Raw genomic sequence first — 19,364 nt, forward strand, 5'->3', positions numbered from 1 at the left:
CTGTATTTTTGTTGTTTGTTTTCTTTGAGGGGCATCCATGTACCTTGGATTTATCTTCCTTTTAAACTTTTTTTTTTTACTGTTACATCAAACCAGTTATTATTGACTATAATTATTTGTGTAATTTTAATTTGTTTTACTTTATTTTTTTCCAGATACGCCTGAGTGACCTTATAGCAGCCAGAATCTTAAGATACACAGATTTTGATACTTTAATTTACACTTGTGCTCCTGAATTTGACTTCATGGAAAAAGCGGTTTGAAATTTCTTTTTTTTTCCTTCTCTATGGATATGATGGGTTCTTGCTCTTAAGCTTTCCTTTTAATCTGAAACTCAAAATTTTTATTCAGAAACACCCAACTTACTTACTTTATCATTTTTATGGTAACTTTTGCTAATCATATGGCCTTCCTCACTTGTTTTCTTATGTGTAACATCAGTAAACAATGGCCCCTACCAAGGAGAGGGCATAACATACTATATGACCCACAGTGAATTATTATCATTACAGTTCAATTACTTGTAATAATCTAGATCAGTTGGAGGTATGGGACCACTCAGGAAAAATAAACCCACATTCTCATTTTTGTTATTTAAAAATTTCACTAAATATCCCAAATATTATAAAATTTTAAAATAAGATGTTGCCAAGAAAGTTATACTACTAACCTTGTATTATTCTCTTACCTATCCAATTCATTCAAAATTGATTACTGACCACTAATTATCTGTGAGGCAGTATGCTATAGGAATACAGAGAGGAAAATGACTTGGTTCCTCCCTTTGAGAGATATGTAATTTAGTTACATGGTAAATCACTCTCTGCCATCATTCATGAGAATTATCTAACTGCTGATATTATTTTAGTACTTATTTATACTTACAGTAATTACTTAGGTTAACTGTCTCCCTTGTTAGTTCTGTAGTTTCACAAATGAAAGCAATAGGAATTTTGCAGCCCAGGAAATGATAATCTAGGGACCAGGGATCAGTAAACACACATTTTAAAACTTTCTATTATATAAGTAAGGGAAAGATAAAACCAAAAGAAAGGAAAAAATAATATCCATGGCTAATTTCGGTTGAATAGTTATTATCACTAAATTTTTTGATGTACTTGTTATAACTGTTTTTTTTATCATTTTGCTTCTTATATTAGAAGATGCAACTTGATAAGTATGTATTCTGTTAATGACAAAGATATTTTCACCTTTACAACATTGTATTTTGACACTTAATTTGATATAGATTTTTCCTCATTTAATGTAAAATTTAATAAATGACTGTTTTGAATAATTTGGTATATTTCAGACACCACTGAGATACACAAAGACATTATTGCTTCCAGTTGTTATGATGATTACTTATTTTATCTTTAAAAAGGTATTTAAAAATTTTTTTTGCTTGCTTTTGGGTTCAAGACCAGGACTTAGATTAATGCTAATAGCTCAGAATTCTGTCTTTTTAGGGTGACCTCCTCCCCTCCCTACAAAACTTTTTTTATTCAGATTTTTCTTTATCTAGTATTATATGCGGGTTTTTCTTTCCCTGAAAGCCAAGTTTGAAAGGCTATTTTTATCTTTTCTTTCAAAAGAAATTTGTTGATTATTCTCTATGTACCAAGAACTACATTAACATTGTAGGTACACTTGACAAATAAGACAGGCCCACCCCTATTTTGAAACTCAAGGTCTTGGAGTAGGGAGGGAAGAGTAAACCAATAATTTCCCAAATAATTAAAGAGCTGCAATTGTTATAGGTACTATGAAAGAAAAGTACAGTGGCCACGTTGGTATCCTTCACATATAAAGCACATTCAAAGAAATATTGATCCATTCTGAGAAATGAATAGGAGAAATTTTTATAGCCATTAAAAAAATCATTCTCTATTGTTCACTGTTTTCACACTGTTATCACAATAGAAGAAATAATGTTTAAAATACCACTGGAAGATTTTTTTGGTCTGGGAGTGATTTATCTGAAAGCCTGATTAAAGACAGTTGGTCCTCAGTTTTTAGCAATTTTGAACCATCTTTATTTATATCATTTTAAAGTTTTCCTACATTAAGTCAGTGTGTATTTATTTTGTGCTTTTAAGCAGATAGCAGTAACATTATTTCTCTATTGCTTGGTCCTGTTGAAGCCAGTGTTCTATATTTAAAGTCAAATTGCATATCTTCTCTATGTAGTTGCAGTTCCCACATTTCTCATTGCTTTGTTTTCACGTAGACTATGAATAATTTATGACCGAGAAAGTCATCTTCCTCTATATCTCTGTTGTTTTACCCTTGATCTAGTTCCCTAGGGACCACTTGGAAAGAGGGCAGATAGAGGTAATGAGAAGGCATGGGTAAACTACACACAAGATGGCTGCTCTCCATTGCTCTGGCCCTACCTATCTCAAGTTGCAGATTTTCTCCACTAGCCTGCTCTAGTCCATCATGGCAAATTGTGGGATTCTTACAAGGCTCCACCTGGAGGGACTATTGCAGGAATTAACTATTCAGTGGGGAGATATCCAGCACAGGAGAAAATGATAACTAGATCTACTATTAACTATTTAAAAAAAGTTAAGATCTAAGATCCAAGACTCATAAACATAATACTAGCCCCAAAACACACCACAGCTCGAACCATGCATGTGCACTAACAGGCTCTTGCACACATGCCTTCCTGTGGCTGTTAAAGCTTCACTCCTTTCTGCATCCACATAAACCCTTCAGCCTTTACCATTCTATTGTGGCTTATTTTCCATCTCAAGGATACTTCTGATGTTCATTTAACTATTACTTGTGTGGAATCACTTCTGGGAAGGGAAGGAGGAAGGCATGTCTACTATAATTTTCCTGTGACAATATTGAATCTCAGTCTCCTATAAATGAATATATTCTATTATCTATACCTTTCAATAGACTTTTGCTTGCCAAAATGATTGTAATCTCATTTATGTTACTTGAAACATTCTTCCATGCAGGATGCTCTTGAATCAGTGAGAGACATTAAAAATTCTAAACTTAGATTTCATTTAAAATTAGAGTCCAAATTTAACTATGTATTTTTTTCAGAATGTATCTGTGACTTTACAAACCACGTATCATGTAGAGTGCAAAATTTCAAGTTCCCCGTTAATTTCTTTATCTTAAGTTGTGTATAATTGCTGCTAAAGTCTTTTTGGCCAAAGTTGGCGTCCACATTCCCCTTCACTCCTCCCCCTCTCCCTCCCTCATCACCATCTGGTACATTTTGATAAGTGTTCTCAAGGCTTCGGTAGCAGTCCCTCTAGGCTGAGATAGATCAGGGAAGCAGATATGCCACAGCTAATTTTATAGTAATTGGGAGTTTTGAGTGAAGTTGGAATATAGACTGTGTAGATAGAGATTCCTAATTCACTTGGAAGGTCAAGATAAAATAGTCTCTCCAAGTACCTGGAGGAAGCTGCCGCCTTTGTGGAAGCAAATCCCCCACCTACAGCCCACCCGTCTCCCAGTACAATATAAACTTAAACTCTAGTAAGAAGTTATCCACATATAAAAGCTTAGAATTTTAGAGCTGAAAGATTTACTCCAATACTTTTTTTTTAATGGAAAAAGAGGTTACAACTTCAGGAAATTATCTGCTTGAGGTAGAGTTGGGATCAAACTGTTCCTGAGAACTCACTTTAACAATAAGAAGACTTCTTCCTAGTGGGGGTGTTTATATTAATGAATCAGGGCATTTTAAATGTCAACTTAATTCCTTAGAAGTTTCATTGATTTGGTTCTATTCACAGGCCTTTCGTGATATTTTGTGTGTCTTATCTACAAACACTTATCTAAGGTAATTATATCATAGTTGTTTTTAAATCACACCATATTCAGTTATTAAATAATTTACTGTAATATCAGTTTTCCAGATGAATGTAATTAAACTTCAGCATTATGATTTAAAAAGGAGACATGCACCAAACTTAGATGTTTTCTTAAAAAAAAAAAGATCGAATGTATTATTCTTATGGCTATCTCTCTTTTGTGTATTTGGACTTGTTTTGGAGGTATTTATATTTGTGAATTAACTCAGTTTAAATTGATTTAGTTTAATTTTCATATACCACTGCAATTTAAAGTCAGTAAAAAGAAGTAAGCTAAAGTTTTATTTTGACAATTCTTTTTTTAACCTTCAAAGAAAGCATACTTATTAGTTTTTCTGAATATTCATGAAATAGTTTTTTTTCCTACATTTATGGTTAAAACTATTTGTTTTATCACATTTCTTTTCAGTTTTAGTAGTCACTAGAATTATGATATAAACATATATGAGAAAATATAACAACTCAAATAAATCATACATTGCTACAGGCATGAGAAGTAAATCGTGAAGAAAACTTCCTTCTGAGGAAAATCTTAATTGAACTTACATATTATGTTTGTAGATATGTAGATTTATTTTTAGGACAGTTTTAGATTTACAGAAAAATTGTGAAGGTAGTACAGAGAGTTTCCATGAATCCTATACCCCATGCTTATATTTTCAGCAAACAGTTTTGAATGGTTGTCAGAAGAACTAATTAGAATCTTACGGTTGAAATAGTACAAATTTTATTTGTTGAAATCATTTCCAAATCAAGAGGGTAAATAGATCCACTCTACTTTGTTCTACTCAGATGGACCTCAGGGAAATGTCTTGCCATTCTAAAAAGAGTGTTTTTAGAGCCCTGAAAACTATTCACATAAGGACTGCAAAAAAAAAAAAAACTTGGGATATTTAATTGGATAATAGAAGATTGAGAGGTTCATGGCAGCTGTCTTCAAATATTTGAGAAGATGTAGTCTGGAAAAAGACAGACCTGAGGGGGCCAATTGGTTAAAGACACTTAACTCAGAATAAGGAGGTCTTTCTTGGTGATTACATTCCTGAAAGTGATAGCTCTCTCTATGTGTATGGGCAGAGGGGCCCTTTAAATCACAAAAATTACACAGTTGACTGTTGAAAAACATGAATTTGAACTGCACTTATACATAGATCTTTTTTCAGTAGTAAATACTACACTACTACTAGATCTGTGGTTGGCTGAATCCTGGGATATGGAGGAACCAAGTGTATGGAGGGCTGAGTGTAATTTATACTTGGATTTTCAACTGTACCCCTTACCTCCATGTTGTTCAAAGGTCGACTGTACATGCTTATAGTAACACAGTCAGACAAAATGGTATATCAGCAAAAGAGGAAATGTTCTCCTCTCTTAGATGCATTCCTCGTTGGTACTGATTGTAAGTGGCTTTGTATGTATCTTTCCAGAAAACAATTCCAAAAACACAATGTATTTTTTTAAATGGTATTATTCTGTAACTTTACTTTCTTTTAACAACATATCTTGGACATCTGCCTAGGTCTTCCTCATACTTTGTAGTAGTCTGCACATTTTATTGTTTATCATCATGAGTGACTACTGTCTACTAAGCCATTCCTACATCAGTGAAGGTTTAGATTATATTTATCTTTTTGTCATAACAACCAATGCTATAAGTAATTAACATCCTTGTACGTATTCGTTTGCACACTTATTTCAGTGTTTAGAATATTTAATATTTGGAATATTTGAAATGAGGCTGCTTATGGGATCGTAAGATAGGAATGCTTTACAATTTGATTAAGTGCTGAGAACATATAATGTTAAGAGTGTCCATGTTCTGCATCTCCATGAACACCAGTATTGTTAAACTTTTAATATTTTCTAACTGATAGTTTTTTAAAAAGTAACTCATTTTATTTTATAAGCCTTACCACTGAAGTTTTTCTTCTTTCCATATATCTGTTAGCTATTTGTATTCCTTTTTGACTGTTAGAAGGTTGATTTGCGGTGTTTTTTTTAATATTACAGACCGTAATCTTTTGTCTACTATGTGTATAATATAGTTTATTCTAGGATGTCAGTTTATAGTTTGTTAATGGTGATTGCTTTATAGAAGCTTAAAATTTCTATACAATCACAACTGTACATTTTCTGTTTCCTGTGTTAATTTCTGTGCATAGAAAATACCTCCCCCATCATAAAAATATTTCTCCATATTCTGTTTCATAGCTTTCATTTTTTTGCCAAATAAATACACATATATTTAAAGGATAACACATGATTTGATATACATAAACATTGTGAAGTGATTACCACAGCCAAGTTAATTAACACATTCAACAGTCACAGAGTTTTGTGTGTGTGAGAACACGTAAGGTCTACATTCTTAGCAAATACCAAATATACAATGCAATATTTTAACCATAGTTTATAATAACTGCTATCTGTTTCTCCTTTCCTATCTATTAATATTTGCTTAATATATTTAGGTGTCCTAAAGCTGGGTGCATATAGATTTAGAATTGTTATATCCTCTTGATGAAGTGGTCCCTTTATCATTACGTAGTGACGTTATTCTTTGTCTCTTGTTCCAGTTTTCAACTTAGTCTATTTCACCTGACTTTATATGTATGTATCAGGTACCCCTGGCTTCTTTTCATTTCCTTTTGAGTGGAATGCCTTTCGTCACCTTTTTCACTTTTACCTCATGTGTATCCTTAAAGCTAAAATGAGACTCTTATAGGCAGCATATAGCTGGGTTTAGCCACTCTATATCTTTAGATTAGAGAATTCAATCAGTTTACATTTAAAGTAATTATTGATAGATGAGGACTTATTTTTGCCATCTTCTTAATTGTTTTCTGCCTGTTTTGTATTTTCTTTCTTCCTCTGGTGCTGTCTTCCTTTATGACTTGGTGATTTTTTATAGTGGAATACTTTGATTCCTTTTTCTTTATCTTTTGTGTATCTAGGTTTTTGCTTTGTGGTTCTCATGACACTTACATAATACATTTTATAGTTACAGCAATCTGTTTCAAGCTGGTAACAAATTAACTTCAATTGCATATGAAAATTCTACCTTTTTACTTCCCCCTTCCCCATTTTGTGCTTTTGATGTCACAATCTGATATTTTGAATCTATTAACAAATTATTGTAGCTGTATTTATTTTTTAATACTTTTGTCTTTTTTATATGAGAGTTAAGTGATTTACACACCACTATTACAGTATTAGAGTATTCTGATTTTGACTATATAGTTACCTTTATTAATAAGTTTTATACTTTCGTATGTGTTCATGTTACTAATTAGCATTCTTTCATTTCAGCTTGAAGGACTCCCTTTAGCATTTCTTATAAGGCAGGTCTAGTTATGATGAGCTCCCCTCAGCTTTTGTTTGTCTGGGGAAGTCTTTCTCTCACCTCCATCTGAAGGATGGTTTTGCTGGGTAAAGTATTCTTAGTTGGCAGATTTTTTATTTGAGCACTTTGAATATATCATCCCACTTTCTCTTGGCCTCAAAGATTTCTCCTGAGAAATCTGCTGATAACCTTACAGGGGGCATCCCTTATATGAGGGGATTTGCTGTTTTCAGAATTCATTCTTTGTCTTTGATTTGAACAGTTTTATTATAATGTATCTAGTGAATTTGAGGGGTTGAATCTGTATTGGCATCGATGAGCATCATGTACTTGGATGTCCATATCTTTCCCCAGAGTTAGCAAGTTTTCAGCCATTATTCTTTAAATAAGATTTCTGCCCTTTTTCTCTCTCATCTTGTCCGTGGGGTCCCAGTTGTGAGTATTGTTTCTCTTGATAGTGTTCCATAATTCATGTAAGCTTTCTTCACTCTTTTGTATTCTTTTTTCTTTATCTTCTCTGACTGGATAATTTCAAGTGATCTGTCTTCAAGTTTACAGATTCTCTTCTGCTTGATTAAGTGCGCCTGTGATAATGTCTGTTGCATTTTTTGTTTCATTCATTGTGTTCTTCTCCTCTAGAATTTCTGTTTGGATTTCTTTTTTTCAATAATTTCTATCTCACTATTGAACTTCTCATTTTGTTCATGTGTTGTTTTCCTGATTTTGAGTAGTTCTATCTATGTTCTCTCTAGTTCACTGAGCTTCCTTAAAACAATTACTTGGAATTCTTTGACAATTCATAGATCTCCATTTCTACAGGATTGGTTACTAGGAAATTACTGGGTTCCTTTGGTGTGTCACATTTCCTTGATTTTTCATGTTTCTTGCATTGATATCGCTGCATTTGGTGAAGCAATCACTTCTTCCAGACTTTACAAACTGGTTTTGCCTGGGAAAGACCAGGTGTCCTAATTCTGAAATCTATGTTTTTTCCTACTATACTACACTGATTTTGCAAGAAAATTCTTAATTCTTAATTAAAATGTTCTAGTGTCCCTTAAATGATTTTAATTTTTTATGGTAATTTGTTTTAGTAATACATTTCACAAGAAATGACTTCATTACTGATAAACTAAATGTTTTCAGCCACCGTCCTAAGTGCATAGAAAGCAAAGGCACCTGTAGATGGACGGATGTTTGTAGTAGTGGTGAGGGCTATTCAGGTCTGCAGTGGTGAAGCTGCTAGGGACCACCTGATCTCTTTTTCTCCCATGGGGGATGTTGTGTCTGAGGAGAAACCCCTTGGCGCTGGCTCTGACTTGTGAGTGCCCTTTGTGGTAGTGGTGATATTGGTGACTGATGGATGAGCACGCATGGAACAGCCATGTTGCTGGGGATTGGAGCTTGTACACTTGGAGAGCAACAGCAGCTCTGGGATCCGATGGTTCTAGCTGGCCTGTGGTAGTGGTGGGTGTGGAGCCAGAGGTGTGGGCATGTGCAGAGCAGGCACAGTGCCAAGGACTGCAGCATTAGCACTCATGAAGTGACAGTGGCTCCAGGGTGTGGGACACTGGTGAGCCCACAGTGGAGACAATTTATGAGACATGGATGTGCATATAGTGGCAATTTTGCACTCATTTTGCAGTATGTTGACCTTTAGGAATTTACCTTTTCCCCCTCAAATTAGGTATTGTCTCAATGCAATATTGTATAATCTTTTCCCCAGTCATTTGAAATATCAGTTTTAATCACATACTAATAAATTCTCATATGTACTTGATACTATTTTTAGATTCTCTTTTAATCTATTTGTTTCTGAGTCAGAACAACACTATTTCAGCCCTCCCCTCTTTGTTGTTACTGTTTTTCACAGTTTGCTTACATTCACTTTTCCGGGAAACTTTGGAATGAATGTGCCTAGAATCCTCGTAGCCCCAGGCACTCATCATAGTCTATTGGAATTGCTTTAGATTAAGTCAAAGAGAATTTATTCTTTATATAATTGATTTTCCAATCCATACCAAGTAGGTATATCTCTACTTACAAGTGTGGGCAAGTAACTTAACCCCTCTATGCCCCAGTTTCATTATCTGTAAAACTGGGAATAACAACATCAACCTGACAGGGTTACTGTATGTATTGGAAGAATTAATGTGTGAAAGTAGTTTAGAACTGCGAACAGAACAAACACCAGAGTATTATGATTATTGCTGTTGTTCTAATTCTTATAGTTTATTAAAGCTTTATAGTTTTTTTTCCCCTCTGAGAGCCTTACTAATATTTTTTTCTTCTGGATTATATAGATTTTTTTCCTTTTTCAGTGGGGGGCAATTTTAAGTTATATTTGCTAATTTATCATTGCTAGTTTATAGAAAAATGTTGATTCTTATACATGAATTTTTATCCAGCAACACTACCAAACTTTATTTTTACTTTTATTTTTACAATTGATTCTCTAGATTGTCTAGGCAGATGGTCATTATAATCTATCTACAAATAATTATGATTTCTCAGTGTTTATATGTCTCTTTTTTTCTTTGTCTTCCTGTATTGGCTAGAACTTCCATAACAACTTTAAATAATTGCAGTGATAATAGGCTTTGTCTTTTGTTATTGTTTTGTAAATGATCTTTTTTGCTGTTAGTTGTAATAACCCTATTTAGTTATGGATGTTTCCTTGTGGCCATATAAACCAAAATAATGTTTTAAATTAAAAGTCAGGCACTCTGGATTTAGAGACTTGCTTGCTTCACCAGTGTGCTATTGAAACACTTTTCCCTTGTGACCTACCCTCACTTCCCATATTACTCTGAAAGAATCTGAAATTTTAGCTAGATTTTATAATACTTTCTTTTTAAGAAGTCTCTCTGAACATTTAGATTAAAGACAAAAGCAATTTATGGACTTGACTCCAAAATTTTACTAGTTTATTCGGCAAATAAACTGGTTCTTAACTGTTTCTTGTATTTCATGCTTTCTCTGTCTTAGATTCATAGAGTACCTGTGCTCAAATGATGTTTTTTAGAAAGAGTGTAGGGACAGCACACTTTCTGAATGCCTTTTTGTTTGAAAAATGCCTTTCTTTTGCCGTCACATTAGATTGATGGAATAGTTAATGGATATTTCTGGGTTTTATTCAGAATTTTGTAGATATTGCTTCATTGTTTTCTACCATTGAGCATTACAGATGAGAAATTTTGTACAAAGTTTTGCTCTATGGAAATTTATGTTTTGAAGGGTGTGTGTGTGTGCATGCGTGTGCACATGCATTTCAAATATTTATTCATAGTACATTTTAATCTAACACTCAAATCTTTCTTTAGTTTATGGGATTGTTATTCTGTCATTTTTTGGCTTATCTTCTCTTTTTTGAAAATCTATTATTGCTTTTATCATAGGATCTATTTTTTTCCTATTACGTTCTCGGAGAATTCCATGACTGGGTCTTCAGCATTATCAATTTTAGCTGTGTACATTCTGCTATTCAACCTTCTTTTGAGGTTTTAAATTAGGCAAAAATGTTTTTTTCTCAGAATTTCTAAAAACTTTTTTATTACAACTTGTTTTAATTGTATGGATGCAATATCCTCTTAAACTTCTGTGAAGATAATAATTGGAATTACTCATTTAATACTCTATTAGTTCTTGTATTTACCCTTTCTTGAGAGGTCAGTTCATTTGCTCATTTATCTTACTGTTTCTCTTTCATCCTATTTGTGTCTCTTGACTTGGTTGTATATTGATATTTTAAATCAGTTACTAGATTTATTTGTATCAGTAGTTGTTGTTGGAGCCCTTGGTGACTATAATACTTACTTACCTACTAGGCCTCTCCCTTAAATGCAACAGCTCAATACACGATTCTGCTGTGACTGGCAGATTTCAGGACAAGTGGGAACCCGTTCATCCACTCCCAGCTCCACTCTTGACTGCGTAAGTCAGGAAGGAGCTGCAATGGTGGCAAAATAATTTGGTTATTTCACTACCATTCCAAGAGGACTTTCCCCCAACTACTGTTTTTAAAAAACTTACTAGATCTGTGTGTGCCCCTGGACTTCTTATACTCCTTACTTTCCTACTTATATACTGTTATACTTCTCTCTCCAAGCCCAAAATCCATGTGAGAAGGCCTCTTATTCTGCATAGCCTTTTTATAAAACTGAAATATTGAGTCTTTTCAGTGGAGCAATAAAATAGGCAGTCTCTTACCTCTTGTCTGAATCTAACATAAACTTTATGAGGATAAGAACAGTATCTATGCTATTCACTCTGTGCTCACTGCACAGTGCCTAGAACACAGTAGATGTGCCATTAAATATTTTTAGAAATATATATTTGGAAAATGTGTTAGACAATATTTCTGGTATTAAAAATATTTTTATGCTCTACTCAGTAACTTTTATTCTAGAAATTTATCCTGAAGAAATACTCAGAAATGCTCACGGAGTTTTATGTACAGGGATGTTCATGTTGTTTATAATTATGAAAAGTGAAAACAACTCAGAAGTCCCAGCAGTGCTTATCTAAAGCATTGTATATCCTGTATATAGTTGAATATTTAAGAGAAAATTTTAAAAATTAATTTATCTCTCCAGAGGTACAGTCCTCAGCAGTCAATAGAACCTATTTTATCTTAAGCAAAGAACAGCATTTTGACATACTTTAAATAGGATGACTTTAAATCATGCCTTTTAAATTGCTGTAATTTTTAGTAATGTTGTCTAATATTTTTATTTATGCTCCTAAGTAGTTTAAAAAGAATTACATTTTTAAAATATAAGAACAAATAAATGGAAGTTTGTTTTGATGTAATCATAGTATAATGGACATTCAGTAAATAGAGACTATTTTTGTTTTATTCCAGAAAACAGCTCCTCGAACATGGCGAGGTAAAGCTTTCATTTTTGTCTCTGCTAGATTTGTGTATTATATTCTAGTTCAAGGATAATTCACAAAGGTATAATGTTGCTGCTGACACACCGTCAGCAGTGCTTAAGTGGTTCAGCACTGGTAGTATATTTCTGCTGATCCTTCCCACTTTTTAATCTGCTCTCAGTTTTGAATAGTAGTAGGGACTTGACAGCCAGAAGGCTGATTTATGACCACAGAGTACAATTAAATTACCTTCATTCATTCATTCATTTATTCAATAATAATAAACATTAATTTCTATTTCTAGCCCACTGAGCTATTCAGCTACAGACCATCAGGGCAGGTACTGTGGCCCTGTGACTGGTGGCTTTCTGCCACATACAGACGTGGTGGTCAGTCGGTTACAAGTTTAGCAGTGTTATCAGGATACAACAGATGGTATAGCAGTTTTCCTACCCTCAAATATGTCTAACTTTTCAGTGGAGAACAAAACAGGATAGCATTTTTTTATGATGCTAAATTATTTTGTGGAGTACAAGGGAAAGATCAGCATGAGTTGGAAATATGACTTCCTAAATAACAGAACTTTGAGCCTTAAGAGAAATGACAAAGTTACAAATTTGAACTTAATAGAAGTAGCTTATGATGATGACTAATATTTTTGAATCGTTACTATGTGCCATGTACTGTACTATTTAATTCTCATTATAATATTATTCCCACTTTGCAAAAAAGAAAATTATGTTAATTAGATGATACTGAGCTGTTACAGAGATAAATACTAACACTGAAATGACTTACCTCAGTAGAAGTTTAATTCTTTGCTAACATACAGTTAAAACCAGAAGTTCCTGATTAGCAGGTGGCTCTCCAACAAGCAGAATTATGACAACGTACAACTAATAATTTAGGTTTTCTGAGTATTCGGCTGAAAGGTAGGAAGCTTTCTAAGGGTAAAAGTCAGGTAGTGCAAACTCATAATTACAGTATCTAGATAATAGAGAACTGTCATGCACAAATGGGTTTAGACCAATTTTGTACAGTTCTAGAGATGTGGAACTTACAGGAAAACATTAGTTCAGTTTTAGAAAAGATTTTCTAACGTTTACAGCTACCCATCTTTGTAATAGGTACTTCTAGGGCATATTCATTTTCAGGAAATAGTGAATATTCAGTTCATAGATTTATGGGAGAGATCCCTGGTTTGGATAGATGGTTAAAGTAGGTGGCCCACATAATCTACCAATCTGTGATTTAGTGGTTCTGAACAAAAGTACCGATTTGGGTATGAAGTGTGTTGTTGTCTTTCTTCTTTCCACTACATGTTCCTGATTTTGTCCAAAGATGAGTTTGACTGAAAAAAAAAAAATGAAGGATTGATTTTAAAATAAATGTTCCACATTCCAACTTTGGGTTCAAGAATTATTATAGAAATTAACAAAGTCCATTTTAAACATTATTACTTTAATAAGGAACAAACAGCTTTAGGCACAGTTTTTGACATTCTGTTTTCAATAAAAATTATGTATTTCTGATTATAAAAATAACACATGCTCTAAAAATTTGAAAGATGCAGAAAAACAGAACGAACCTCTGTTAACTTTTTAGGTATATTAACAGCCTTTGCTCCCTGTGCATATATATACATACATAGATGATTTTCACAGAATTAATGTTGTTCTGTAAGTATAGAGTTTTATACTCTGAAAACATTTCCATGCCATTAAATAGTCTCCCAATATATAATCTTTTAATGGCTGTATACATGTGGAAATGCAATAATTTGCTTATTCCTATATATTGATCACTTACATTATTCCTATTTTTGCTGCTAAAAATCCACTTCAGTGATCATCTTTGTAGAAGCATTTTTGTATTTTCATTTTTCCCTTAAGTTAAATTCCTGGAACCAAAATTTAAGCAAAGGAGTTGATCTTTTCTAGGGTCTTAATAAATATTGCTAAATTACAGAAATGTACCCATTATTTCAGTGTGTCTTTTCATGGCATTCTCTCAAACATTCAGTATTAATTTAATATTTGCCAATTTTATAGATAAAATATCTTCTTATCTTTACTATTATTGCATTAATCCTTTGTCCATTTTTCTAGTTAGAAGTTGGTTGATATTTTATGAATATGTCTGTCAGGAAAGTTTTGTTTGAAACCTTTGCTCAGTGAAATTCCATCTTAATCAAAATAGGGTGTCCTACTAATTAGCCCAAATATTTATACAATTCTGCTACTTATAAAATAATCTAGTTTGTGTTATGATTTTTGTTGCTGATTGAATGACACAAATTTGTGAAGCATCCCATATTTTCGTGTCTCTGTGGCTCCCTTCCTCACCTTGTGTAGGACCTTGCTCAAATACCACCTTCTCAAAGAGACCCACTCTCATGATCCTACTTAACACTTGCAACTTCTCCCACCTGTGGCCTCACACCACACCCTACACTCCAGTCTCCTTCTTCCGCTTCCTTTTCCATAGCACTTACCACTTTCTGATGGACTGATAATAGATTTTGTGATTGGCTATGTCTGTTTATTGTCTGTCTCTCCTTACTAAGTGTACTAAAATGTGAGCCTCACAAGGACAGGAATTGCTCACTGCTGTTTTCTCCAAAGCACCCAGAACAGCACCTGGCATATGGCAGGCATTTAATAAATCTTTGTTGAATGAATGAATAAATATTAGTAGGTTATTACTAAGTTAAAAGTTCCTTATCCTAGTGAATGGTAATAGTGTTAACATACTTTATTTTACATATATTACTTTTTAAAAATATTAAGTGAAAATGTCATTTTGTTTTTTGTTTTTATAGCTTATTTTTCACACATTGCAGTTTTTTGCATTTTCTTCCCTTGCCATTTTAATTATGAGGCTGAAGCTGTTTTTGACACCTCACATGTGTGTTATGGCTTCCCTGATATGCTCTCGGCGGGTAAGGCACTCATTCTTGTATAACTACAGCTATGACAATTATAGCAACTGCAGTGTAGTTACCATGGCTTTGCTGAGTAATCCAAAACTAAAGCACTAGGTGTTTTTATCTTAAGTGATTTAAAATGTTAATTCAAGATTCACTATAGAGTAAGAAAAGCAAATTCTGTTAGTATCCTATCAACAAATGCAGTTTTTTGAAGTTGAGGTCTGTGTAAGAGTTTCTTGGCCCATCAAAAGTACCCTCAAGTGCTCTTATAAAGCCAGAGGGGATGCAGTGTAATTACCCTAATATTGTCCTGTTGGGCTCCAGTAATCCCTAGGAAAAAATGTCAATTTTGGGTTTCTGTTACTGTATCTAATATACAAAAGAGCTGGACAAAGTAGCTGGAGTTTTGGGACCAAAGTACTTCTAGAAACACCTTATTTAGTTTTGATTATGAGTGTCTTGCCTTAGAATATCATAAACTTATTTTCCTGAGAGAAATATACATGTTAGTACTAGTGAGGTTTCCCTAGTTATTCGAGATGTCCATAAAAGGCAACCAGATGTTCCAGGATTTAGTTCCAGGATGTTTCAGAATTGTGATTTGCTAATCTGCATCCCTGGTAGTACATCAGTACTAGAAGGATCAGGTATTCCTTCTTTCTTTTGAAAAGAAAGAAAGCTCAATTTTTTAACTGGACTCTGTAATTCCAAAATATTTGCTGTTTTTAAACAATGGGTGATGATAGTTCTGTATATTATTTGTATCAAATGTTCACCCAGCTTGGTTTAAGTAGAAAGGTGAGAATGTATTATTGACCCAATAGTACTCTTCATATAGGAATTATAAATAAATTTCATTTCTTTCATTTCAGCTCTTTGGCTGGCTTTTTTGCAGAGTTCGTTTTGAGAATTTTATCTTTGGCATTCTAACAGTGATGTCATTACAAGGTTGTGCAAACCTCCATAATCAATGGAGCATAATAGGAGAATTTAATAATTTGCCCCAGGAAGAACTAATACAGTGGATCAAATACAATACCAGACCAGGTATGTAGCTGTTTATATGTATAGCTAGTTTTTAAAAATTATTTAATTATTGTATGTTATATATACATTTATATATATTGTATAGTTATCATTTCATATATATATGTGTGTGTATATGTATGACATTTTAAAATAAATTCATACGTTCACAGATTTTGAGCATGCTAATTGCAGTGTTCATTAAATCAAACCTTTTCAAAAAAGCCATTTTGTGTCAAAAAGAATTTTAATTGACATAAAAAATTAATGATCGTTCACAAATTATGTGCTGTAACTCTGAGACTATTATTGTATTTTAACAATAACGGTGACACCTTAAAGAAAAAAATCTTTAATAACAAACTTTCACACCTTGTGACGGGCCGCTGGAGAAGATATTTTTCACAGCGGGAGGGTTAATGGCACCCCTTCTATCACTTCAATCAGTGCGTACTCTGCTCCATGTCTGTAAAACCACTCACATGCAGAAGAGTTGAAATCTTGGATATTCTGTTTTCTTCACTAACTCATCTGAAAAAGATGAGTATACATGCTACTTTTAAACACTCTAAAATATTCTTTTTAGCTTATCTTCTTTTGTTACTATCTTTATCCAAAACCACGTCAAGCAGATGGACATTTATTTCACTTTTAAATACCTTTCCAGAGAATAAATCTATCCTATGATATTTTCTGTAAGTAATCTATAATCTTGTCCTAGACAATTTTTGATGTTTAATAATCTTCTCTGGCACAGGTTATTCGCTATGGTTTATTTAAATTTATCCTGTGACTCTTTGAGCCAATTTTCTTTTATCTCTTATTTGGCAGTCATTCGTTTCACTAATCAGCCATCATTAATGTAATCTTTGATAAGCTTTAACTCAGATCTATTTGCTAGTCTATGGTTTTCAAAGGCTATAGGTGACAATACCTCATCACTTAGAGCTTCCAAGCTAGTTTAATCAGAATTGTTGAATTAATCCTCTGCTGGCCTTTTTCCTGTAGTAATACAAGGTAGTTACTCCCTTTGCTGCCCCTTGTCCCTCCCCAGTTACAGCTGTTTTTCCAAAGCTTTAAACAGTACCTGCTCTTTTCATCTTTTCTTGTGTCTTTCTTTGTTCCAGTGTTTGTCTTAGGTTCCTGGCACAGAGAGCCTGTGTTTGGCAGCTTATTCCTTCTAGTGATAACTCCCACAAACTCCTACCTCGTCTTTAGCCACCTCTTCTTTCTTCTTACCAGTCTTCCTGATCCCTGTGTTATGAGTTCTGTTATGTTTACCACATGTTTATTTAAAGCAGCATGAAGTTCTATAGTAAAGGTGGTAATAGGGCTTACATTCAGGTCTACCTGTAAGGTTGTGTAGTTTGTGCATGACACAAAGGTGCTCAGGTGAGAGGACAAGTGGGAACTAAGATCCAGCCTATGGGCCACTTACCGAGTCTTGTGTAGTGAGGCTCTGTCAAGTTTCAGAAGGGATGCTCTTTTCTAATACATGCAGTAGGCTAAGGGGAGAGTTAAATATTTGTGTAAAAATCCTATTCTTTCCCTGTCCTGCTCATATTTACTTTACTGCCAAGAGGAAGGAAGCTGGTGGGGGTATTTCTCCCCTTCTCTCTCTGCTGCAGGTGGTTTCTTCTCAGTGGTTCCAATTCTTGCTGGACAGGCTTACCTAGTTTCTTCTGGACGATCCTGGCCCTGGGCTTCGGGTCCCGCTAGCCCAGGGTTTCTCAGCCTTGGCACTGTTGACGTTCGGGCTGTCCTGTGCATTGGCTGGACAGCGAGCAGCATCCCTTTCTTCTACCCGTGGATGCCAGTAGCACTTCTCCCCTGCAGTGTGCCAGCCAGAAATGTCTCCAGAAGTGGACGGTGTCTCCAGGAAATAAAATCGTTTCTGACTGAGAACCACTGCTCTAACCTAGGAGTTTTTCATCATTAATTATTAAATGTTAAAACAGCAGATACACATATACTTCAATTTATTTATATACTTTCAAATTTAAAGCACATAAAGAGATTTCCATTCAAAGTTACATTTAGAATGCTTCTAAAGCATGCTTACTTTTTTTGAAAGTAAATATTCAGTTATTTACAGTAGAGCTGAATAATATGCCTTGTTATTAGTTATTTTACTGTGCTGATTAAAAATGATAATAACCATCCTAATTATGTAATCATTTATTATACAAAAGTGCCAGAAAGTAAGTGTTTCGTCTTTTTGTCTTCCAAGAGAAAGAACTGAAACTGAAGCCAGGTAGTAGACTTTGCTGTATCACTAGTTATAACCAAAGGCAATACATTTATACATGCTGTTACTCCAGAAAGTACTGCTGACACATAATGAAATGATGTGATGAAATGTGTAAGTTTATAAAGTCAAGCAGAAACTAAGGAAACTTAGTTATGAGTATTTAAAAATGATCTGAAGGAAGAAAACAAGTACTTTCATCTGTCTAGTCCTCAGGATTACAGTTTTCAACCCAAAGGAGTCATTTTAAAACATATACCATAAGACTTGCCCTTTATAACAATCTCTCAGTTCCTAGAACTTTAAATTATTGGAACAAGATATGAAATTTTAATTCTTTCCAGTCCTTTGTGTCTTTGTAGTACTGTCTCTTAGCATAGTGCTTGAACATGGCAGGACACTGTAGTGAAGTGGCTAAGAGGCTGGGCCTTGATACTTCCCAGCTGTGCAGTCTTGGGCAAGTTACTTAACTAATAACAGAACCCATTTCAAAACTGTGCAGATTGAATTGTGTACTCCTAGTAAAAGTATTTAGCAGCTCCTGTAACAAAGATAACATTTAACAAAAGTTGGTTGTTATTATTATATAGACAGTAAATATTAAGTGAAGAAAAAGATTGCCAACAATGTTATTATTTAAATATATTTCATCTTTCTTAATTTGGGTTCACATATCATAGATGAGTAACTTTTGGTTTTCTTTAAAACATATCGGTAAGGACTATAATCTTGTTTTGCAGATGCTGTTTTCGCAGGTGCCATGCCTACCATGGCAAGTGTCAAGCTCTCCACTCTTCACCCCATTGTGAATCACCCACATTATGAGGATGCAGACTTGAGGTGGGAACCTACAGAACACTTCAACCAGATGCACTGGCAACTTCTACTGACTCAGGAATAGGGACAGTTTTTACGTACACACACACACACATACACACTCTCATCCTCATATTCATGCCAGAAGTTTAAAAATGTATAATAACCATCCAGAAATTACAGTATGTACCTGTTGACCTAAAGCAACCTTTGTAAATCTCTGAAAACTAAGAAAAGCAAAAGGTGATTTTGCTCAAAGTGAAAAAATATGTCACATTT

The 19,364-nt window shown here is 34.0% G+C and overlaps 1 protein-coding gene across 4 annotated transcripts in view; it reads left to right on the top strand.

Annotated features, from left to right (window-relative positions):
- Positions 1-19,364, top strand: part of DPY19L2 (dpy-19 like 2) — a 77,976-nt gene that overhangs the window by 49,678 nt on the left and 8,934 nt on the right. For 3 of the 4 annotated variants that reach the window (XM_032483726.1, XM_032483727.1, XM_006191540.3), the window contains exons 14-20: positions 156-257; positions 1,313-1,384; positions 3,771-3,817; positions 12,056-12,080; positions 14,888-15,007; positions 15,868-16,042; positions 19,010-19,109. In XM_032483726.1, the coding sequence (XP_032339617.1) occupies positions 156-257; positions 1,313-1,384; positions 3,771-3,817; positions 12,056-12,080; positions 14,888-15,007; positions 15,868-16,042; positions 19,010-19,109 (641 nt within the window). The remainder of the gene's footprint in view (positions 1-155; positions 258-1,312; positions 1,385-3,770; positions 3,818-12,055; positions 12,081-14,887; positions 15,008-15,867; positions 16,043-19,009; positions 19,110-19,364) is intronic. The other variant, XM_032483725.1, reaches the window with a different exon arrangement.

The sequence above is a fragment of the Camelus ferus genome, chromosome 7 (genome assembly GCF_009834535.1).
Source record: "Camelus ferus isolate YT-003-E chromosome 7, BCGSAC_Cfer_1.0, whole genome shotgun sequence".
Taxonomy (NCBI): Eukaryota; Metazoa; Chordata; class Mammalia; order Artiodactyla; family Camelidae; genus Camelus; species Camelus ferus.